Raw genomic sequence first — 23,781 nt, forward strand, 5'->3', positions numbered from 1 at the left:
CGGAGGTCAGAGGGCCTGTGGCCAGAGGGGGCCCCGTGGGTGTGAGAAACAGCAGGAGCTGGAACGGAGTGACTGAGACAAGGGAATAGAAGGAGGAGAGGTCAGGGAGACATGGGGCCGGAATCGGTAGGTCTTTGTGGGTCCGAGTCTTTGGAGTAGGATGGAGCATCTTGGCAGGGGTGTTAGGAACAGACCAGAGGGCCCGGCCGGCGTGGCTCAGGGGTTGAGCGTCGACCTAGGAACCAGGAGGTCAAGGTTCGATTCCCGGTCAAGGGCACAGGCCCGGGTTGTGGGCTTGATCCCCAGCAGGGCCATCCAGGAGGCAGTCAATGGATGATTCTCTCTCATCATTGATGTTTCCATCTCTCTCTCCCTCTCTCTTCCATCTGAACTCAACTAAAAATGTACGGATTTTTTTTTAAAAAAATACATTTTATTGATTTTTACAGAGAGGAAGGGAGAGGGATAAAGAGCTAGAAACATCGATGAGAGAGAAACATCGATCAGCTGCCTCCTGCACACCCCCTACTGGGGACGTGCTTGCAACCAAGGTACATGCCCTTGACCGGAATCGAACCTGGGACCCTTCAGTCTGCCTGCCGACGCTCTATCCACTGAGCCACACCGGTTAGGGCTAAAAATATACGGATTTTTTTAAAAAGGAACAGACCAGAGGGTGATGGGGGAGGACGAGGCAGCACCCAGACCCACCTCCAGGTGGGCTGCCCGGTGCTCCTGGGAAGAACACGCCCGTGTGGTACTCAGCGGCACGGCGGTGCCGGCCAGGCAGCCACGGCAGGGCAGGCAGCGCATCCGACCAGAGTGTGGCCGCTTGAGAAATGCGAACGAGAAGCTAAAGAAAAGACCCAGAAACGTGGCGCTGGTCTCGGGCCGTGGCCACAGCTGAGGAAGAACGTGAGGGGCTCACCGGGCGGAAGTGGGCCGTGCCTGTTCCGAAACCAAAAAGCTAGCCCGGACTTGGAAAGCCGTAGGTCGTTATGCACAAGGACCTTCCTGGCGTCTAACTCCAGAACGGTGCGGGACTGCCTGGGAAGGAAGAGGCCAGGGTTTCAGGGAGGAGCCAGGGAGCCAGGCATCACCTCAGATCTGCCCCAGGCTGTGTGGCCTCGGGGAAGTTGCTTACCCTCTCTGGACCACAGGCGCCTCCTCTGGGCCGTAGGAATGACGCCTGCTTTGCAGACTCTTCTGATTGTCCGCGAGCGCGTGTTAACGAGAGCACTTTCTGGAATGTCAAGTGGAAGGTACCATTCATACAACAAGGTCCCGGGATGGCGCGCTAAGACTGGCTGGCAAAAGTGACGTCATGAAGACTGTATTCCTCACTGGGCTTTCTCTCGTCTGTAGAATGAGATTTCGTGGTTTAGACATGTGAGTGTGTGTAGGCGTACATGTAGTTTCGTGGTAAACAGCTCGTCCCAGGTGACGAAGGAACCCCTTTCCTTGCCGAGCGTAGGATCTTTCTCTTCCTCTCTGAGGTCCGAAGGCCACGCCCCAGGGGCGCTCTCAGGGCTTGCTGCTCAAGAAAACTCCACGCCACGGCGTACTGACCTGTTGTTTTTGCTTCGTTTCACAGCATCTGCTCAAAATAGATGAACACACCACCGGAAACTTCACTTACGTCATCGACAAGTTGATTCCAAACACGAGCTACTGTGTGTCTGTTTATTTGAAGGGTAACATTCTGTCTCGATCACTGAGGTCTCCCTGGAAGTGTACCCGCCTCCCGCCCAGACAGGACTCAGGTACGCCAGGCCCTGGACACCCCCGCTCCGCTCTCCCCCGGAGGGGGCGCCCACGGAAAGGCAGGACCTGAAGGCCGGGGCCCTGCGTGCCCAAGATCCGCCACCCTCCTGCGGGGGGAACACTTTTATGTCAAGGAATCGGGATTAAATTCACTTCTTTCTTTTTTTTTTTAATCCTCACACGAGGATATTTTTCCATTGATTTTTAGAGAGAGTGGAAGAGAGAGAAAGACAGAAACATTGATGTGAGAGAAACACATCGATTGGCTGCCTCCTGCACGTGCCCTGACCAGGGGAGGAGCCCCAGGGAGGAGCCTGCAACCGAGGTACGTGCCCTGGACCGGAATCGAACCCAGGACCCTTTAGTCCACGGGCTGACACTCTATCCACTGAGCCACACTGGCCAGGGCTGGACAAGATTTTAAGGGGGACTCATAATAGAACAGAGAGAGTTACGCAGAGCCCGGACTTGGGGTCCTGGCGTGACCCAAGTCCACCTGAGGGTGACCAGCTGTTGATTTTAGGCAGAACCCCCTCGCCCACTTCTTCCCGCCCACAGCGCACATGGACATGTGGCCCGTGTGACTCAGGAGCTGAGGGGTGTTTTCAGTTTTGATCGATTAAATTTCAGTAGTCACGTCACGTGCGGCTCACGGCTGCCGTGTTGGACAGTGCTGTCATAGAGCCTAAGAACGAAGCGGAAGCGCCCGGCCAGCGTGGCTCCGTGGCTGAGCATCGCCCTATGAACCGGGAGGTCGCATTTCGATTCCTGGTCAGGGCACGTGCCTGGGTTATGGGCTCGATCCCCAGTGTGGGGTGTGCAGGAGGCAGCCGGTCCGTGATTCTCTCGTCATTGATGTTTCTATATCTCTCTCCCTCTCCCTTCCTCTCTGAAATCAATAAAAATACGTTTTAAAAAATGAAATGGAAGTAATTTTACTTTTAAAAATTAAACCTGTCATTTTTATCAGTTGAAAATGTATATTTGGGTTGCTTTCCATTTTCATTTTCGTATTTCACACGAGTCTTTCCAGCTATTGCTCCTTCGACATCCCCTTCGCCACCTGCGCGCATCTGTTGGATTTATTTTGAAATAAAGACATTTAATTGTTCACCCGCAGAGTCCTCCAAGTCGGCCGTGGTGGGAGGCCTGGTCATTCCGTTTCTGATCGTCGCCGTCCTCGGTAGCGTGGTCACAATACTGAAGCGGGTTGGTTACATATGCTTACGAAGCAAGTTCCCCAAAGTGTTGGTATGTAGCTGTTGGTTAATTTCTGTCCTTTGTATTTTAGCTTAAGAATTGTTTTTTCCGCACTTGCGTATTTGCACAGCAGGAGGTCCCACTTTCTGAAGACACCGAGGTGTTTCGTGGCTCTGGGTCCTTTTCCACCCTCAGAAACACACCGTTGGCATTTTAGCGTTTCCTTCCCACTTTGCCCACGTGTTGCCTTTCCCCCAGTCATATCCCGGCTGGGGAGCACTGACCGGGATTTCCTTTTCATTTCTTTTCCTTTGATTTCTTTGGCCATTAAGAATAACACAGTGGCCCGGCCGGCGTGGCTCAGTGGTTGAGCATCGACCTAAGAGCCAGGAGGTCACGTTTCGATTCCTGGTCAGGGCACAGGCCCGGGTTGCAGGCTCGATCCGCAGTGTGGGGTGTGCAGGAGGCAGCCAATCCATGATTCGCTCATCATTGATGTTTCTATCTCTCTCCCCCTCTCTCTTCCTCTCTGAGATCAATAAAAATATATATATATATATATATATATATATTTTTTTTAAAAGAACAGTAAACCTACTTCCCGGAGCAGGTGTGAGGGTGAAGTGAATGTCGAGTGCTCGGCCGTGCCTGGCCATCGGTGAACGTTCTAGAACTGGTCGCGGTGATTTCCGTTGTTGCCATCACCACCCCCATCTCTGTGCAGCTCATCTCATTAAGTTTTTCGTTTTGTTTTGTTCATCCTCACTCGAGGATATTTCTCCATTGATTTCAGAGAGAGTGGAAGGGAGAGGGAAAGACAGAGACACACCGATGTGAGAGAAACACACTGATTGGTTGCCTTCTGCACACGCCCCGACCAGGGCCTGGGCCAGGGAGGAGCCTGCCACCGAGGTACGTGCCCTTGACCGGAATCGAACCCGGGACTCTTCAGTCCACAGGCCAACGCTCTATCCACCGAGCCAAACCGTCTAGGGCGATCATTAAACTTTTATTACATCCACAAATGAAAAGCAAATACTCAGCTCTCTCTCTCTCTCTTCTCTCTCTCTTCTCTCTCTCTCTCTCCCCTCTCTCTCCCGCCCCCAGAACTTCCACGGCGTGGCCATCTGGGCGTTTCCCAAGCTGCCGCCCCTGGAGGCCGTGGCCGTGGCGGAGGTCATCCACATCCACAGGAAGAGGAAAGTGTGGGATTACAACTACGACGACGAGAGCGATGAGGATGATGAGGCCGGCCCCCGAGGCAGCGCCGGGGGCTACACCACGCATGGGCTGGCCGTCAGGCCTCTGTGCCCCGGGTCCCCCTCCTCGGTCACCCTGGGGGGTGGCGAGGAAGCCGAGTCCCTGATGGCGCCGGGGCCCTGGCCGGCCGAGCGCACCAGTGGGGCCTACGAGGGGAAGGGGAGTTGGGGGACAGAGCGCACCAGTGGGGCCTCCGAGGAGGAGGGGGCCTGGCCGGCGGACCCCTTTCCCAAGGAGGACAGCGGCCCCACCGAGAGCCCCAGGCACCGGATCTTCTTCAACGTGGACTTGAACTCCGTGCTTGTGAGGGTCCCTGATGGGGACGACTCTGGAGCCGCCGCAGTGTTCGGTCCTCCGGAGGAGACGGCGGGCTTGGACGACCCCGAGGACAGCGCCGCGGGGCCCGAAGAGGCTCCTTGTGATGAAAGTGACACCCTCACGTCCAACACGGGCATCGGGGACGGTTATATGATGAGATGACCCCAACATAGGGCCTTACCCGCAGCTACCTCTCCCACCCCTCGCTGCTCCTGTGGCGGGCAAGTGTTGGGGGGGGGCAGAGCGCCCCTTCCTGGGACACCACCTATGCAAATCCCCGTGTGGGGAGGGGAGGGAGGGGAGACCGAGTGTCACCGTGTCCTCACCGGGGCCTCTTACATGTTCAGAGGGACAGACTTTGCAGGGAATGCCCTGACCTCTACGCACGCACTGATCCCATTTCTGCCTCTGTTTCCCGAAGGAGCGGGGTCCCCTGGGGTTTCCCGGGGTGGCCCTGGGCCCTGGGGAGTAATTAAAGGGGCCGGGGAGGGCGTGGGGGAGAAAGCAGACGGTCCGTCCGCCGCAGGAGCCGTCCGCAGTGGCTGCCGCGGGCTCCGGGACAGAGCAGGAAGGCAGAGGGAGGACCCAGGAGGCCTTCATGGCCTCGGAAGAATGAAGGCCTGAGGTTCCTGAGCCTTCAGCCATCGCCGTCTGTGCGGACTCCACATGCCCTACTTGTGACTACAGTCCTGGGGGGGGGGGGGGGGGGGGAGGGGCAGGCTCCAGGGCCTCAGTAGCAAACGCCCAGGACTCCCGCCTCTGAGCCCATTGTGCTGTGTGGCCCTGAGCCCTTTGCTCAGCCTCTCTGAGCCTGTGTACTCACTTGTAAAATAAGGCGACTGGACAAGGTCATCTCCGAGACCCTGTGATGCTGGGAGAAATATTAGGAAACTAGAGGCCCAGTGCACAAAATTCGTGCACCGGTAGGGTCCCTAGCTGCTGCCAGCTGCCGGCCGGGGCCTCCCTTCGTCCCGCGCCGCTCCCTGGTGGTCAGCACACGTCATAGCGAGCGAGCGAACTCCCGGTTGGTTGAACGCCCAAGGGGACACTTTGCATATTAGGCTTTTCTATATCTAGATACACAGGCCTGATGACGGGCAGAGGGGCCACAGCCCAGAAGGCTCCGGGGTGAAGGGAGGGTATAGAACCCCCCCCCCCGCCCCCAACCTCGGCCCCTCACCCAGGAGCAGGGTCCTCAGACCTTCCTTCTGGACCCTTTCGAGGCTGGGGACAAAGTTTACAGCAGTCCTAGGTCAAGGACGTTGAATAGATTATTTTCTTGTTGCTCTAAAGTAACTCAAAAGACAGGTCCGAGAGCGAGAGAGGCGGCGGCGATCTGATGGGTTCTGTAGCGAAGGGACAGGGTCACAGACCAGCGGTCGCCAGCCTTGCAGGCCTCACGGACCACCGGTTGGCGAACGCTGCTGTGGACGTCCGTCTCTCTGCCTCCAAGTGCAGCCGTCGGCCGTGCCCTGGAAGATTTCCGGAGTGACCTCTCCTGGCAACCTCTCTCTGGCAGCGTGTGTTCCTGTGTTTTTAAATTTTGTATAAGGGTTGGCGGTTGGGAAAGGATAATACAGAGATACTTTTTAATACAAACGTGGCGCATTTTGTTTTCTTAATCCTCGCCTGCCTGAGGACATGCCTAGAGAGGGAGAGAGAGAGGAACATCAGTGTGACAGAAACACGCATCGGTGGACTCCCACGTGTGCCCCACCGGAGGGAACCGAAGCCAGGCGTGCGCCGCACCCTGACCAGCCGCCTGTGGGTGCACATTGAGCCACCCAGGCCCACCCAGCGTGCCCGCTTTGAGGGCTGCTTCCCAGCGAGAGCGCACATGCCGTGGCCTGGGGTTCTGCTGGCATCGCCACGTTGCACCGACTGCCTCACCGCTGCGGGAACCGTGCTCTCGGGCGTGTGGGGGTCTCTGGCAGACACAGGCGGTCCCGGCGCTGACCCTGCCCTGGGACTCCCAGCCTCTCCCTGTGCAAGTCTGAAAAGAGGAAATCAAACCTTTCTCGGCAGCGTGTGAGAGAGACGGGTCGTAGCCAAATGGCTGACTTGGGTCTGTGTCTCTTGTTCCTGGAGGGGGAGGGGAGGGGAAACCGGACTTGCCAATGGACCGCTGTAACGTCAGCGTGTGCGCGGGAAGGGGACGGGGATTCGCTGGTTCACGGAGGACACGGTGCCAGGAGACACCCCGCCAGGTGATGCCAGGACACACCCGCCAGGTGATACAGCAGACACCCCGCCAGGTGATGCAGGACACACCCCGCCAGGTGATGCCAGGACACACCCCGCCAGGTGATGCAGGACACACCCCGCCAGGTGATGCCAGGACACACCCCGCCAGGTGATGCAGGACACACAGCCAGGTGATGCCAGCAGACACCCCGCCAGGTGATGCCAGGACACACAGCCAGGTGATGCCAGCAGACACCCCGCCAGGTGATGCCAGGACACACAGCCAGGTGATGCCAGGACACACACAGCCAGGTGATGCAGCAGACCCCCCGCCAGGTGATGCAGGACACTCCCCCGCCAGGTGATGCCAGGGCACACACAGCCAGGTGGTGCCAGCAGACACCCCGCCAGGTGATGCCAGGGCACACACAGCCAGGTGATGCCGCAGACACCCAGCCAGGTGGCGCCTCGGATGGCCTGGCCTGTGTGAGCTCCATTCAGGGACCCTGAGCGCCAGTTTCGAAACCCGTTTCACTGTGTCAGTGTTTTCCACTCTCGAGGGCGAGGCTCAGGCGCTGGGGCGGCAGGGAGGGGCGGGGCCGGCGAAGGGGCGGGGCCGGCGAAGGGGCGGGGCGGCGGGGAGGGGCGGGGCGGTGGAAGGGGGCGGGGCTCAGGCGCTGGGGCGGCAGGGAGGGGCGGGGCCGGCAAAGGGGCGGGGCGGCGGGGAGGGGGCGGGGCGGCGGGGAGGGGCGGGGCGGCGGGGAGGGGGCGGGGCCGGGGAGGGGCGCCGGGGCGAACCCGGAAGCGGCCTGGGGCTGGGCCGGGTGCGTCGTGGCGGAGGGGACTCGGGGGCCGCCTGCCCGCCGCCCCAGCGCCCTCGGGCGGGGACCCGGCGCGGCCATGGCGCGCGGCCTCCGGGGCTGGCTGGGCGGCTGCCTGCTGGTGACGGCGACAGGTGAGGCCTGGGCGCGGCTGGTCCTCCCCCCCCGGGCCCCCCACATTCCCCCCCCCCCGGGCCCGCCACCTGCGCGCCGACCGGACCCGCGTGGGCCCGCGTCCCGGCAGAGGCGCGCCTGGGAGCGGGGAGCCCCGAGGCGACGTCGGGCGGCGATGACCCCAAGGGCCACCCTGAGGGGTCCCCTCAGACACCCTGGACGTAACCAGTGCTCCCTGCCCACTCGGCGCTAGCACCCCACCGTCTGGGTTCTGCCCCCCAGCTCCAGGCTCCGTGGTTCCGAGTCCTCGGCCCAGGGAAGCCTTCCTGCCCTGGATGGACCGAGCGGCCCCCACCCGCACCCCCCCACCCTTACCCCTCACCCCTCACCCCTCACCCCCCGGCCCCCCCACCCTCACCCCCCCACCCCCACCCGCACCCCCCGGACCTCCACCCGCACCCCTCACCCCCCGGCCTCCCCACCCCTCACCCCTCACCCCTCCCCCCCACACACCCTCACCCCTCACCCTCACCCCCCACACCCTCACCCCTCGGCCCCCCCACCCGGCTGCCGGAGCAAACACTAGACGCGGGCGCAGGGGGGGAAGACGGCTTTGTCCTGAGTGGCGCCCCCCGGAGGACGGGCGGCGGTGGCCCAGCTCCCCAAAGCCGGGAGGTAACCCACGTGGGAGGGGTGGGGCTGGGGCCCCCCGGGGATGGTCGAGAGGAGAGGAGGTGGGGACCCTCTCCCCGGTTTGGGGGAGCTCTGACCCCGCCCTGTCTGCTGGTCTCCCCCAGAGTCGCCAGGGGTCGGCCCACCCCAGGGCTCAGGAGCCGGAACCGAACTGAGGCCCCGGTGTTCCCCTCCACCCGCCGGGGTCCCACTGGTGACCGGGGTGGCTGCTGATGGGGGCCCCGGGCTCCGAGGGTGCGGGAAGATGGGGTTCCCGGCGAGGCTTTAAAACGGAAGGCACCCGAGCCCGCAGCCCCCTGGTCCCACGCTTCTCGGAGCGGCCTCCGGAACACGGGGACACGGGGACACGTCTCTCCTGGAGTCTCCTTCCCCTCCGTGTTCCCACTCGGACCCTCCACCCTGCCAGGTCCTGGCCAGGTCCGTGCAGCCTGCCTCTCCTTCCCCGCACCCCTCCTTCAGCCGCACCGGGCCCGGCTCGGACCCCCTCTGCCGGCACCGGCTGGGGGACGCCCGTGGCCTTTTATTCTCGCCTCTGCTGGTGTGGGTGTTTGACGTTTCCTGTTAAGGTTAAAAATGACGTCCATCTCCAGCCCAAATCTGTCCTCGTGCCTCGGAGCCACTCATCCCGCTGTCCGCTGTCCCAGACACCCCCTGGGCATGGCTCCAGCACCCCGAACCTCGTGCTGCTAGAAGGGGGTGCTCGCCTCCCCTGCCCCCGGCCCCACCCCGGCCTCAGGTGCTCAGGCGTCAGGTGCTCAGGCCGGGGATGGAGATTAAGTTCCCGGTCTTGGCCGCAGACCTGCCTGAAATCTAGAGTCCATGCCTCTGGGATGTGTCTGAACCCCTCTGCCCACCCGCACCCTAACCCTTCCTCACGCTGCGCCCTGGGCGCGGGGAGCGTAGGGGAGGCCGGAGGGCTGGAGCTGGTCATTTTCTTGGGCGACCTTTTTTTTTTTTAATCCTCACCCAGGGATATTTTCCCACTGATTTTCAGAGAGAGTAGAAAGGAGGGGGGGAAGGGGAGAGAGAGAGAGAGAAACATCCATGTGAGAGAGACACATCGACTGGCTGCCTCCCACATGCATGTGCCCCAGCTGTAAACGGGGATCGAACCTGCAACCCAGGTACTTGCCCTTGACCGGGAATCGAACCCTCGACCCCTCGGTGCACAGGCAGGCGCGCTAACCGCGGACCCAGCTGGCCAGGGCTGCGGTGACCTTCCAGAGGGAAAAAGCTGCAGCCGTTTTCCCTTTATCTTCACAGCATTAGGAGTGGTGCCTCCTCCAGAAAATGTCAGGATGAATTCCATTAATTTCAAGAACATTCTGGAATGGGAGTCGCCCTCGTTTCCCAACGGGACTCTGACTTTCACAGCTCAGTACCTCAGGTGAGTCTGGGGCGTGGGCAGCAGGAAGGTGCCGAGGACGGTGGCCCCGGCGGACAGGTGAACCGGGGTTCCCTTCGTCCCGGTGCCTGGCTGGGCCACCGCAGGGGCGGTGGGAGAGGGAGGCGTTTTGTCACCGGGACGAGGAGGCCGTCGGCCACCGTGGTCACCGACGATAAGCGAGCTTCTCGGGTTTGTCACCTGGGTTTTGTGTGTTTTAACAGGAGACATCTCTCCGGGACTGGCACAAACCGCAGTTTTTAAATTTTATTTCATTTTTAAATATATTTTTATTGATTTCAGAGAAGAAGGGAGAGGGAGAGAGAGAGAGAGAGAGAAACATCAGTGATGAGAATCATTGATCGGCTGCCTCCTGCACACCCCCCACTGGGGATCCAGCCTGCAACCTGGGCCTGTGCCCTGACCGGGAATCAAACCCAGGACCCTTCAGTCCACAGGCTCCATCCACTGAGCCATACTGGCTAGGGCTATTTTTATTAATATATTTTTATTAATTTCAGAGAGGGAGAGAGGGATAGAAACATCAATGAGGAGAGAGAATCATGGATCGGCTGCCTCCTGCACATCCCCTACTGGGGATCGAGCCCGCAACCCGGGCATGTGCCCTGACCGGGAATCGAACCCTGACCTCCTGGTTCCAGGTTGACGCTCAACGCTGAGCCACGCCAGGCAGGCACATGGGTGTTTTTAAGAGAAACTGTCGCTGGCAGCACCCCCAGCACCCCTAGAAGTCAGCAATGCCCAGTGGAAGCCGTCCAGGAGGGTGGAGGCCAAGTCCGAACGCCCTTGCCACCTCCCCTCCCCCCAATGACAGACCATAAGCCCCCCGGGCCGTGGGTGCAGGTGGTTCGCACAGAGGGTGCTCCGTGGCCGTGGGTGCAGGTGGTTCGCACAGAGGGTGCTCCGTGGCCGTGGGTGCAGGTGGTTCACACAGAGGGTGCTCCGTGGCCGTGGGTGCGGTGGTTCGCACAGAGGGTGCTCCGTGGCCGTGGGTGCGGTGGTTCGCACAGAGGGTGCTCCGTGGCCGTGGGTGCAGGTGGTTCGCACAGAGGGTGCTCCATGGCCGGGCAAGGCTGGTCCCCGAAAGCCGCAGGGAGGTGCGAGGTGAGGGAGGGCGAGTGTCGGACCCGAGGATCTCCGTGGGGTGCTGACCTCCCAGACCCGGCCTGCCTGCTGGTTTCCCTCTGCGCTGGGCCTCCCTTCCCAGCCGCGCCCCCCCCCCCCCCCCCCCCCCCGCACACCACGGGCTGGCCTGCAGGGGACGCACCTGTGCGCCAGGTGCAGGCAGCAGAGGCACCTGCTGGCGGGTGACACAGAACCCACAGACGGACGGTCCCCTCGTGGAGCAGGAGGAAACGGGTCCGGGAGTCCGTGAACCCCATGCTCCTCCCCACCCAGCCTTCCGCCCGCAGACACAGGCCTGCGGGTGCGAGAGGAGCGGGAGGACGCGGAGGACAGCCTGGGGTGCCTATAATCTCCCCTTTACCATCCCGAGGAATTCCGCGCTCACCATACAGTCCCCAGAGCTTCCCAACGGCCTCTACCCGGGCTCCCCGCTCCCCTGCCGCTCAGCGTGCCCTTTGCCCTCTGCTTCCCTGGGCGTTTCCTAAGAGCAGGGACGGTCTCGGCTCCACAGCCCAGCACCCCAGCTCTCACACCCCCCGCCCTTGGCTCTGGGGAGCTCGGCTGAGAATTCCGCCCGCGTCGCCTGGCACAGACCGCCTCCTGTGTGCGCGTGGGGGCGGGGGACGGGGCGGGCACTCATGACTTCCATGTAGAAACAGCTGAACAATGAAACGTAAACATGGGGGAGGGGTCACCTTGCCCATTTAATGGGGAGGAAAATACTTGTAAGTGCGACATAGGGGACCTAGCGGAGGAGAGGTTTCGCGGAGCCACTTGGAAATACTGTGTCCCCCCCAGTGGATGCTTCAGTTTAACGGAAGGGGGCCCCTGGGAGGACACCCCCTTACTGAAAGGGCCCTGGGGTTTTCCGGACGGCGGGCGGGGGCAGGGGGACAGCCGGCAGAATGTGGTGTGTGGAGTGGAGAGTGGGTGTGAAGCGGGCATCTCGCCTGCTTTTCCCGAGACGGTCCCGCCCCCCCCCCCCCCGCCCCCCGGGAACGGCAGGTGTGCGGTCCCTGACCCCGGGCCCTGCGCGCCTCAGTCTCCTGCCTGCACGTCACCTGTGACACAGGAGCCATGTCAGCCGCCCTCCTGGGGGGGGGGGGGCACACCGCGTGCTCACCTGACACCACGGGCGACAGGTGTGAGCTGTCGGCAGTTTATCAGCGGCTTCCTGGTCACCTCCGCGCGCGGCCTCGCTGGCGGTGGCGCCCAGACGGCAGGTGGCGAGGAGGAGCCGTGGGACAGAGCCTGGCTCTCCTGGGGCAGGTGGAGCTCAGGGCGCCTCCCCTCGGGGCGGGGGGAGGAGAAGTCACACCCCTGGGGGTGCTCCCAAACACCCCTGTTCTGCCTCCTCACGTGGCGGCCCCCTCCCTCCAGTGGCCGGTGTCAGGGCCGGGGAGCGGAGGTCCACGAATTGATTCCCGTTTCTCCAGAGAAATCCCAGCAGAGTCACGCAGGGGACGTTATCGAAATCACTGCCACGTGCTCATTGCGGCTGAGCCGTGTGTGTCCCCCTGCACAGCGTGTCCCGTCCTCAGAAGCGCGTACCCGGGGAGGGGGCTGCCTTCATCACGGGTGTGGAATGCTTGGCTCCCTCGGGGCGGCACATGCTCCCGGGACAGGAACGTCTCGAACTTCTGTGTGAACACAGGCACCTCTCCACGCTCAACCCAGTTTTTGCCCCAAATTGTTTGACCCTGGAACGACCTTTTTTTTAAAACAATACGTATTTTTTTACTGATTTCAGAGAGGAAGGGAGAGGGAGAGAAAGAGAGAAACATCAATGATGAGAGATGTCTCCTGCACGCCCCCTACTGGGGATCGAACCCACAACCCAGGCATGTGCCCTTGACCGGAATCGAACCCAGGACCCTTCAGTCCGCAGGCCGACGCTCTATCCATTGAGACAAACCGGCCAGGGCTGGAACTGAACATTTTTAAAAACCTATTTTTATTGAGTTCAGAGAGGGAGAGAAAGAGAGAAACATCAATGATGAGAATCATTGACCGGCTGCCTCCTGCCTGCCCCCTACTGGGGATCGAGCCCACAGCCCAGGCACGTGCCCTGACCCAGAATCCTAGAACTCCTGGTTCACAAGTCAACACTCAACCACAGAGCCACGCCCACCGGATTGGAATCATTTTTTAAATCTCTCCATTTTTTAAATAGTTCCAGGAGTGTCCAGGTCCCGGGGGACTCCGTGTGTGAAATGCTCATGAATCATGCATCCTAGTTGTCAGCACGGATGATGAATTTGCTTGCTCGCCTGGCTGGCGTGGCTCCGTGGTGACCTATGAACTAGGAGGTCACAGTTGGATCCCGGTCAAGGTCACATGCCTGGGTTGCAGGCTGGATCCCCGTGGGGGGCGTGCAGGAGGCCGCCGCTCAGTGAGTTAGCAGCCTCAGGCGTCCCGTCTCCGGTTCTGTAGTTACAGGAAGTTCCAGGACATTTGCGTGGGCACCGCCGCCACGGAGTGCGACTTCTCGGAGCTCTCCAAGTACGGCGACCACACCCTGCGCATCAGGGCCGAGCGCGGGGACGAGCACTCCGACTGGGTGAACATCACCTTCTGTCCCGTCGACGACAGTAAGTCGCCCCGCTCTCCGTGTCGTTGTGATGTCCTCACCACGCCTTGGGATCTTCTCCATCGCTGCCCACCAGCCAGAATCCTTTGGGTGCCCACAAAGTGGGTGGCCTTGTCCCAGGAACTTGGGGAACACACAGCAAAGAGGATCGTGGCCTTCAGGAAGCCCCTGGGAGAGACGGGAGGGTGGGCAGAAAGTCAGTAGGGTGACTAAGGAGAAATTTAGCAGCGGAATGTCTTCAGGGTGAGAAGAGTTGGGGCCAGGGCTGTTAAGAAGACCTGGGATTGTTAACGTACAGTCATGCACCGCTGAGCCGGGGGACCCCCTGAGAAGTGTGTCACCAGGTGATCTCAGTGTACAGTCCCCATAGCGACCCCCACACACCTGGACGGCACAGCCCACGGCTCCTCGGCCACGGCCTGACCAGCTCGTTGCTGCACTGAATTCTGGAGGCAGGTGGGATGCCGTGGAGAGTATCTGTGTGTCTAAACACAGACAAGGGCCCAGCCGGGGTGGCTCAGCGGTCGAGCGTCGACCCAGGAACCAAGGGGTTACCGGTTCAATTCCCAGTCAGGCCACATGCCCACGGTGCAGGAGGCACCCGGTCCATGATTCTCTCCCATCATTGATGTTTCTATCTGTCTCTCCCTCTACCTCGCACTTCCTCTCTGAACTCGACTAGGAGTATATGTATATACTCTATAGCACCCCCTGCCCTGGCCCCGGGGGCTCCCCCAGTTCCGCTCACTCGGAGAGGGAGTGCAGCAGGGAGCCCTTCCGCCCTTCCCCAGTTCCCAGGCTTGCGCAAAAACACTCTTTTCTCTGGAGTCAGAAGTTATTCCAGTTATGTTATCTTTTCTAAAGGCATCTCTGTTAAGTCTAAGAAAAACGTCATCGTTGAGAAATGCAGAGCACGCGGCAGCAGTCAGGTCTCCAGCACCCAGCACGGGCTCTGCTCCTGGAACTGCGAAGCCACTGGCCAGGTCCTGACTCGTTACAGACCCCGTTTTGGAGCATCTTGTTCTGGAAGTTCCCTTTAGGAACGGGCACAGAAATAGGGAAGAAGCTTGCCCAGGGTCACAGCGGTAAAGAGTGAGGGACCCGGGCTCCTGCACCGCTTTTAGCAACAAGTGCCCCGTGTCGGACATTTGCCTCTCAGTTTCTATGACAGGAAAGTGCTTCGGTGTCGTGTGGAGCTGTCGGTGCTTGCTGTGGAGAAGCAGCGAGCGGGTTTCTGTGCCGGTGGTTAGCCGCCAGCAGGCAGGTTAGAAGTGAGGTGGGGCGGGCGGCAGGCCCACGCACAGCAGCCGGAGGACAACACAGAACGGGCCGCACCGCGGGCTTGCCCAGAGCCAGGCATTCTTCCTTCCACAGTTGCTCCTGGGCGCCCGCTGTGTGCAGGCACATTCTCGGGGCTGACGCTGCGGCCGTGAGCAGGACAGCGATGAAATCCTGCCCTGGGGAGCCTCCTTTCTAATGGGGAAGGCAGATAATGTATTTTTTAAAATGTATTTTTACTGATTTCAGAGAGGAAGGGGGAGGGAGAGAGAGAAACACCAATGATGAGAGAGAATCATGGATCGGCTGCCTCCTGCACGCCCCCCACTGGGGATGGAGCCCGCACCCTGGGCCTGGGCCCTGACTGGGAATCCAATGGTGACCTCCTGGTTCGTCGGTCAACGCTCAACCACTGAGCCGTGCCAGCCGGGCTGGATACATGTTCTATGACAGAGGGTGACCGTGTCTGTCAGGAGAACAAAGCCAGGCCCCGGGCCGGAGGTGGGGGAGCGGCTCTTCACACGGGGTGAGAGTCAGCTCGCTGTGGAGGCAGCGATGGAGCTGAGACCCAGCCATATGCACGTCTAATCTAGTAAAAGAGCATTTGGAAGGACAGCTTCAGACTCCACTGGAAAACGTATGTGGTTAATTGTATCTGTTAAACTAAAAATAGCAGCAGTACCATCTGTAGCTTCTAACCCAGCCAAGGAGATGAAGCCAATTCAACCTAGTAAGCCGGGGCAGGGGCAGGGGCGGGGGGGATGGGGGGGCAGTCTTTACAGGGAACAGAAATAAGGTACTTGGGATAGTTTGGAAGACATCAGAAATTACAAATATAAATGAACCACAATGGTTAATAGAAGCAAAGGTCGTCAGATTTATTTTTCAGAAACAAAACCCAGCTGCCCTCCTCAGCACGTCCGTCCGGGCCCCGGCAGTGGGATCTCCAAGGGCAGAGCGCTCCAGTAGACGGGCGGGTCTGCACGGTGATGAAAACTAAACGTTGACGTTTTTATTTTTTTTATTTTTTTTTATTTTTTTTTTTAATGCTAGTGACGCCTTCTTTTTCTTTTAAATACATTTTTTATTTATTTCAGAGAGGAAGGGAGAGGGAGAGAGAAACATTAATGATGAGAGAGAATCATTGATTGGCTGCCTCCTGCAGGCCACCGACTTGGGATCAAGCCTGAAACCCAGGCATGTGCCCTTGGCCAGAAGCAAACCTGGGACCTTTCAGTCCGCAGTCCGGCGCCCTATCCACAGGGCCACACCGGCCAGGGCAACGCTGACGTTTTTAAACGATGATTTTTGATTGTCATTTCGCTCTGTTCTCACCCTCAGCCATTATCGGACCTCCGGGCGTGCGAGTGGAAGCCCTGGCTAATTCCTTACACGTCCGCTTCTTAGCCCCGAGGATCGAGAAGGAACATGAGACGTGGACCATGAAGAACATTTATAGCTCGTGGGTTTACAACGTAGAATATTGGAAGAACGGCTCGGACACCAAGGTGAGCGGGGCAGGCTCCCTGCTCTCTGCTCGGTGTGGGTCTGAGGCCAGGATGATGGGGGGGGGGGGGCGCTGGGGGGCCCTCCAGCCAGGGTCTCACAAGGAGGCAGCACCCTAAGGTCCAGAGCTCCCGGTCCGGGGAGGACCGTGTCCCCGGCTCCGCTCCCAGGCCCCGGGGAAGCGCAGGAGCAGCCTGGCGGGGCGCTGGCGGCGAGAGCAGACCCCGTGCCCTCTCGAGGGGAAGCTGCAGGAGGCCGCGCTGACTTGGTGGTTGGCTGGGGAACTTGGGGAGGCTGAGTCGGGAGATCCACTGAGTCAGGTGGTCGCTGAGTGACGGCCGTTTCATGGCCTGAACCCCAAGCCCCACCTCCACCCCCGGACAGTCCCGTCCAGGGTCAGGCAGCCCACCCCGGGCTGAGTGGTGTCACGTGGCACCTGCTGCGGCCACTTTTGCCATCGCTCTCCCCCTCCTTGGGGGGCAGTCCCTTCCAATAATGGGCTGGGGAGGGAACCTGTTGGGACGTGGCCCCTGCCACCGAGGGACTGTGGTCACATGCTCGACCTCAGCTTCCTCATGTCTGCGCAGTGGCCACCATGACCCCCTTCGTCAGCAAAGCGGGGGAAGAGCCATGGCTGGGGGCGGCTGGGGGTGGCTGGGGACTGGATGACAAGGAAGAACTAGGCCGCGATCCCTCGCCTGGCCAGTGTGACGGGCAGCACTGGGCCCCTTCCCCGGACGCAGACACGTGAAGTGGTTTCCTCTCGTCCTGGGTCAGGTTTATTCCTGTTCTTAGTGCTTCTCAGCCGAAAGCCATGTGTAGCCCTAAACGGACGTACCTGTGTGTTATGTACCTTACGTTACATACATGGGTGTTACCTCCTCCGCATCCGGTGTTGATTTTATCACTTAATTCCCAAGCGTTCGGCGGCAAAGGGTCAGCCATGTGTGTTGTCTTAGGAATGTTGTCATTAAATTTACATGTACGTACTGCGTAGCCCCCCGCAACATTTCAAGTTAACTTTCCCCTAGAAAATGCTCCATTGAAGTATGCAAGATATCCGCCTTCCTTTTTAAAAAAAATTTTTTTTTAATTGATTTCAGAGAGGAAGGGACAGGAAGAGAGAGATAGAAACCTCAATGATGAGAGAGGATCATTGATTGGCTGCCTCCTACACGATTGGGGATGGAGCCCACAACCCAGGCCTGTGCCCTGACCGGGAATCGAACCGTGACTTCCTGGTTCATAGGCCGATGCCAAACCCCTGAGCCACGCCAGCCGGATGCCATTGCCGGTTGATCTGTGCTGTGGCTGGGTGTCTGTGTCCCCCACCCCAAGTCCACGTGTTGGAACGTAAGCCCTCATGGGATGGTGGCGGAAGGAGGGGTGATCAGGTTGTGAAGGGGGAGCTTTTATGACGAGACCCCGGAGACTCCTCGCCCCTCCCGCCCTGTCAGGACTCCCAGGAAGTAGCGCCTTCGAGCCAGGAAGTGCGTCCCTGCCAGACACCAGGCCAGCTGGCACCTGGACCTTGGACTCCAGCCTCCGGAGCTGTGAGGACGCCTGTTTATAAACCCCCGTCTGTGGTTTTCTGCCCAGGCAGCCCCCCCCCCCCCCCAGTTCCCCAGCAACAAGACCATGTGGTCTCTTCGGCCTGCAGATGCCGCCTATAGAGTCCCGAGTTAGGTTCCCAACTGATAGCAGACACGGCTCTTAGAAACGCTATTGCTTCCTGATGAGAGAAGTGAGACCAGGAGTTGCCCAGATGGGAAGGGGGGCGGGGAAGCCATCGGAAGCCCCCCCCTGCCTTGGGCCCGCCCCCCAGGGTCGCCTTTGATAGAACATCGCACGTGCCAGAGCGATTGGATTTCTAGGAACGAAAGCAGGAGTTGGGGCTTTCCCTTTGGTTTTAATTATTAGGAGTCATGCCATCCTCTTCATGTGCCCGGTGGGTATAACCCAATCCCTGCCCTCCGCGGATTTAGCTTCTCGTGCAATAAAGGAATATCCACAAGCTGTCGGTCAGCCCAGTCCCCAGGAGAGATAACCAACTCCCAACACAGCGCAGGTGTGTGCTCCCCTCCTGTGCGGCTCCTGCGCCGCGGCAGGCTGGCCGGGCCCCTTCCCCAGGCAGCTCCAGCCAGGGCGGACATGCACGCGGCAGGTGCTCCTGAGTCCCTGCATTTTGCCAGAAACGGCTTTGGGTTCTCAGATTCCATCATGATAGCTCACATTCAGACCAAGCTAAGAGGAGTCGGGGATGCCCCCTCCAGGCAGGCGGCGGTGGGGCCCTGCGGGGGAGGTGGGCCACCCGGGGAGGGCACCCGGGGTGCAGGAGCGGGGAAGCAGAGCGAGGGAACCCCAGCAGCCAGGCTCAGACTCGGACCCTTGACTTGGAAGGAAAGTCGCACTGAGTCTTCCTGTGGACGACCGTGTACCCGTCAGCTCGGCTGCCGTAACAAAACACCCCAGGCGGCGACCTCAGGACAGGGTGATGGCCGCCAGGTTCTGGAGGCTGAGGCAGGTCACGGCGTCTGCAGGGCTGGGTCCCTCGAGGCTGAGGGACCGGCGGCTCCAGGCCCCTCCCAGCCCCTGCTGGTCGCTGATAACCTTGGGCTCCCGGGCCTGGAGCCGCATCGCCCCCATCTCTGCCCTCATCTTCACACGCCGCCTCCCTGCGTGCGTGTCTGTGTCCACACGTCCTCTCCGTATGGGGACACAGGGCATGCTGGCATCCTCTTAACCTGATTGCCTCCTAAGGATGTCATGGTAGCCTGCTTGTCTCTGTAAAGCCCACACTATATCTGGCGAGATCTCTAAGGCACCGGGGTGAGGACTTCAGCGTGTGAACTGGGGGGTGCACGATTCAACATGTACAACTAGTAGGTCCTTTTTGAAAAGGAAGTGGGATGGTTTGTGTGTTGTTTAAACTAGAGAATCGAAGAAACACGGTTATGCTCTGGTTGGTGTGGCTCAGTGGATAGAGGGCCGGCCTGCAGACCAAGGGTCCCGGTTCGATTCCGGTCAAGGGCACGTACCTTGGTTGCAGGCTCCTCCCCGGCCCGGGCCTGGTCGGGGCTCCTGCAGGAGGCAACCATTCGATGTGTCTCTCTCACATCGATGTTTCTCTCTTTCCCTTTCTCTCGCACTCGCTCTAAAAATCGATGGGAAAATCCCCTCGGGTGAGGATGAACAGAATAAAATAAAGAAGCACGTGTGTGAGGATCAGTCAGTGCTTGCCGCCTCTTAGAAGGGACCCCGGGATGAACTGGGGGACGTGCGTGGTCCCCTCGTCTTCCTGTTTCGAGCCTGACGTCCAGATAATACCTGGGAAGAGGGGGGCGGGGGCGGGTGTCCCTTCCCTGCTGAGGCCGGTCCTTACCTTTGTCTCCCTCACCAGCACCCAGTGGCCTGTCAGTATGACTTCGAGGTCCTCAGGAACCTGGCGCCGTGGACCACGTACTGTGTTCGAGTCCGGGGCTTTCTTCCCGATCGGAACAAAACCGGGCGGTGGAGCGAGCCCGTCTGCGAGGGAACCGTCAGCGACGGTGAGTGCGCTCCCGCCACACTTCCAGGAGCTTGGCACGCGCCGTGCGGGTGGGAGGCCCTCCACGTCACCCGTGCCTGTCACTCCCTGAGCCAATCCAGCGGAGACAGGGGTGGGTCCTACAGGAGCGTTTATTCCAGTCCCACCGGCGGCACGGGAGCGCAGCGGTCACCCACAAAATCCGCTCTGCCCCCCATAAGCGGCTGCTTGTATGGGTAGAAGGACGCGGGTTACACGGGAAGGAGGCAACAGGGTGCCAAATGGGCCGTTACAGGTGAGGCGGCGGGAGGCTGCAAAGGCCTGTGGGTGTGCGCAGGGCCGGGGCGTCAGGGCTGGCGGCTGCGGTCTCTGCTGAGGTTGTCAGTCTTCCCACGACCACAGGCAGCTCCCGGCGGGGTGGACGGGCCACGCTCCCGGGTGAGCCCCCAGGTCCCGAGTGCACCTCCCAGCCGGGGGAGCGCGCCTTCTCCCCCAGAGCAGCACAGTCAGCGAACAGCACGGCTCGTGTCCTCACCACCCCGCTGGCGCCCGGCACCGTTTCTGCCCGTCCGTTCGCCTGACTCGGCATGCCGGCGGCCGGTTCTCCTTACGGCTGGTTTTGCCACTGAACTCATTTCTCGGCCAATTGCTTTGTCTCGTCTGCGGCTTGGCCCAGAGGAGCGGTGGGACCCTTGCCCCCTGGTCCTCAGAGTCAGAGCGTTGGTGTGCTCCGGGGCACCCCCCCACCCCCCGCCTTGGGGCTGCGCACCAGCTGCCTGCAGGGCGCCGGCCGTCTGAATAGGGCGGGCTGTTACATGAGCCACTGGTTTTCCTGGTCCACAAAGTCGTGGGAAAGACTTTGCAGACATCAGCTGCAATGGACACCTGGGCCGAGGGCGCCTGGGGCTGAGCCGGCAGTCCGGCTGCCTACAGGGTGTGTTTCCTCCTGGAAGAGCCGCCCTGGGGATCCGCATTCTTGGCGTAAGTGACACCTGTTTGGAGGGTCCGCCACTCCTGCCGGGCGGGCCCACTTGACCTGTGGTTAACCCCGCCCGACGGGAGCAGCCACTGGGCGCCCCTCCTTCCGGGTGCCCGGCGGCTGTTCTCCTAGTCACCGCCTGTCTGAGGGGCGAGGCTGCCACGGACGGGGCCCTTCTGGAATGTTCGTGTTGTTTCCGGAGAGCGGCCTCGAGCTCCTCGGCCCGTGGTTCCGGAATCATCTTGGTTGTTCCTCTGCTCTGGTAAACGCGCCAGCCGTTGGCGTGGATGTGGGACCCCTCCCCGTCCCGGGCTCATGACCGCGGCTTCGTCTGAGCGGAGGGCAGGGGTCTGCTGCCTCTCCGGAGGGACCCCCTGGCCACCCTCCTTCCTCCTCCTGCTGCCCCTCCACCCCCACACCCCCTTGCCCGGCCCAGGGTCAGTGGCGAGGGGACCTGCCTGCCCCTCCCCGGTCTGGGCCGCACCTTCAGATAACAGCCGCCAGCCCTCGGGGCCCCACCTCCGCCCCAGACCCGCCCTGCGCGTGTCCTCACCGCAGTCCTCAGCAGGCATCTGGGCTGGAACCTTGGGGCCATCCTGCAGTCACTAAACCTCTGGGCTTGCCGTCACCCCTCTTTCCTCTAAGCACCTGCCATCTGCCTTCCCAGAGCTTCACTAGGGCCCGACGGTCCCCACACCCCGTCCCTCCCGCTGTGAGCGCCACCCTCACGTGACCCGGGCCAGGCGCTGAGCCGCCTGTGCCTCAGCGGCCGCCTCTGTGACACGGCAGGAATGGAAGGGCTGCGGGCCCTGAGTGTGTGCCCGACGTCGTTACTGTGCCAGTAACGGTCGTGCTGAAACCACACCGCTGAGTGTTCCTGAAGGGTTATGCCATCCGACGGGGCAGGAGCCATATAACTTGATCAAAGAGAACAATTTTCCAAGTATTTGGGGACGATAATGATCGCCCATTAACTGACAAAAACCAACGTTTTCTACCAGAAAAGGGAAAGTTTGCCCATTGAAAGGGGCTGTGGTCACACACCCCTCGAGGTTTGTTCAGACGGGGTGACCTCATTTAAAGCTCGCCGCCCTTTTCCGTGAGAGCTTTGTAAGGTCTCCTCTGCTTCCCCAGGAGGAAAAGGGAGGTGCGGAGGGGTGAGCTGACGCCCCAGCGTCGCTCACTCGTAAACGGCCGAGCACAGGCGGCGAGGCCCAGGCCACCCGCGCTGTGATGCCCGCAGCTCCCTGGGTGGCACCGCGCGGGCAGCGCTGTGTGAGGGCGGGTGGGCCGATGGGCGCCGGAGCCCCCGCCTGTGGGAAGCAGGTCCTCTTCTCCCTCGGGGTCCTTCTCACCACAGGCTGTGGGGGGCGGGGTGTCTGAGTGGGGCTCCGGCCCGGGGAGAAGAGGTTTTTCCAGAACAGGGGGCTCCTTGCCGCGGCGAGGGGGCGAGGGGATCCAGTTCTTGTTTGGTGTGTGTGTGTGTATGTGTGTGTGTATGTGTGTGTGTGTGAGTGTGTGTATGTATGTGTGTGTGTGTGTATGTGTGTGAGTGTGTGTATGTTTATGAGCGTGTGTATGTATGTGTGTGAGTGTGTATGCATGTGTGTGTGTGTGAACATGTGTGTATGCATGTGTGTATGTGTGGGTGAGTGTGTGTATGTGTATGTATGTGGGTGTGTGGGTGTGTGTGTGTGTGTGTGTGTGGGCGCTCACACGCCTCATGGCTGAAACCACGCTTGGAAAAAGACAGGAAAGGGTGACACTTGCTTGAGACGCTGGGTCCTCAAACAGCTGCTGGGTTTCCCCCCCCCGCGCCCCCCCCGGGATGAAGGGACGGCCCTGCTCGGGGTGTGGCCGGACCCGGTGGTGGGGACAGTGTTCGGTGGCTGTGAGCCGCTCGGCAGGGACAGAGTGTAACCCGCGCTGCCTCCCTGCAGACAGCGCGCCCTCCTGGATCGTGGTGGCCTCGGTGCTGGCGGCCTCGGTGCTGGCGGCCTGCCTGCTGCTCGCCGGCTGCTTCGCACTGCTGTGGAGCATCTACAAGGGCACCAAGTACACCTTCTCCCCGGGCAACGCGCTCCCGCAGCACCTGAAGGAGGTAGGCGGTGGGGGGCGGGGGGCCGGGTGCAGGGCGGGCCCTGACCGCAGGGAGCTTCCTCCTGAGTCGTTCAGGCCTGCGGGCGCCTGCTGGTCCTGCCTGGCGCCCGCTGGCCCTGCCTGGCGCCCGCTGGCCCTGCCTGGCGCCCGCTAGTCCTGCCTGGCGCCCGCTGGTCCTGCCTGGCGCCCGCTGGTCCTGCCTGGCGCCCGCTGGTCCTGCCTGGCGCCCGCTGGCCCTGCCTGGCGCCCGCTGGTCCTGCCTGGCGCCCGCTGGCCCTGCCTGGTGCCCGCTGGCCCTGCCTGGCGCCTGCTGGTCCTGCCTGGCGCCCGCTGGTCCTGCCTGGCGCCCGCTGGTCCTGCCTGGCGCCGGCTGCTCCTGCCTGGCGCCTGTGCTCAGCCGCAGCCCGAAGGGAGGAGCAGGGGTGGTCCCAGGAGCTGACTCCCACCTGGAGGTCGTGCCCTTCCCGACCTTGCCGGCTGGTTTCTCGGCCGGAGGGGCCTGGCGTGAGGGGGGCAGCCTGACTCCGGGTCCCAGGTTTCTGCTGTGTCTCCTGGGGAACCCTCTCCGCCAGAGGTCAGCAGGTATTCTTAAAGGGCCAGAAAGCAAATAGTTTAGGCTTTGCAGGTCAAGAGGCAAAACCGAGGTTTTATGTAGATATTTATATAACCACTTAAAAATAAGCATTTGAAACGCTAAAACTGGCCAGACCCATGTGGCTCAGAGGTGGAGCGTTGACCTGTGAACCAGGAGGTCACAGTTCGATGGTGGGCTCCCTCCCAGGTGTGGGACGTGCAGGAGGCAGCCGATCAATGATTCTCTTTTATCACTGATGTTTCTCTCTCTCTCCCTCTCCCTTCCTCTCTCTCTAAAAAGCAGTAAAATAGTTGAACAGTAACTTTAAAGAAAGAATCTCGTAG

General features: G+C 60.8%; 1 protein-coding gene across 3 annotated transcripts in view; it reads left to right on the forward strand.

Moving 5' to 3' along the window:
• Positions 1-23,781, forward strand: part of LOC307096917 (interleukin-10 receptor subunit beta-like) — a 45,416-nt gene that overhangs the window by 17,378 nt on the left and 4,257 nt on the right. The window contains exons 7-12 of one of the 3 annotated variants that reach the window (XM_079766644.1): positions 1,595-1,763; positions 9,618-9,741; positions 13,318-13,475; positions 16,094-16,260; positions 19,659-19,806; positions 22,704-22,864. In XM_079766644.1, the coding sequence (XP_079622770.1) occupies positions 1,595-1,763; positions 9,618-9,741; positions 13,318-13,475; positions 16,094-16,260; positions 19,659-19,806; positions 22,704-22,864 (927 nt within the window). Of the gene's footprint in view, positions 1-1,594; positions 1,764-2,884; positions 3,016-4,071; positions 6,138-7,524; positions 7,682-9,617; positions 9,742-13,317; positions 13,476-16,093; positions 16,261-19,658; positions 19,807-22,703; positions 22,865-23,781 lie in introns of those variants that run through there. The other 2 variants (XM_079766643.1, XM_079766642.1) reach the window with 2 other exon arrangements.

This window comes from Cnephaeus nilssonii (assembly GCF_951640355.1).
Source record: "Cnephaeus nilssonii genome assembly, chromosome: 3".
NCBI lineage: Eukaryota > Metazoa > Chordata > Mammalia > Chiroptera > Vespertilionidae > Cnephaeus > Cnephaeus nilssonii.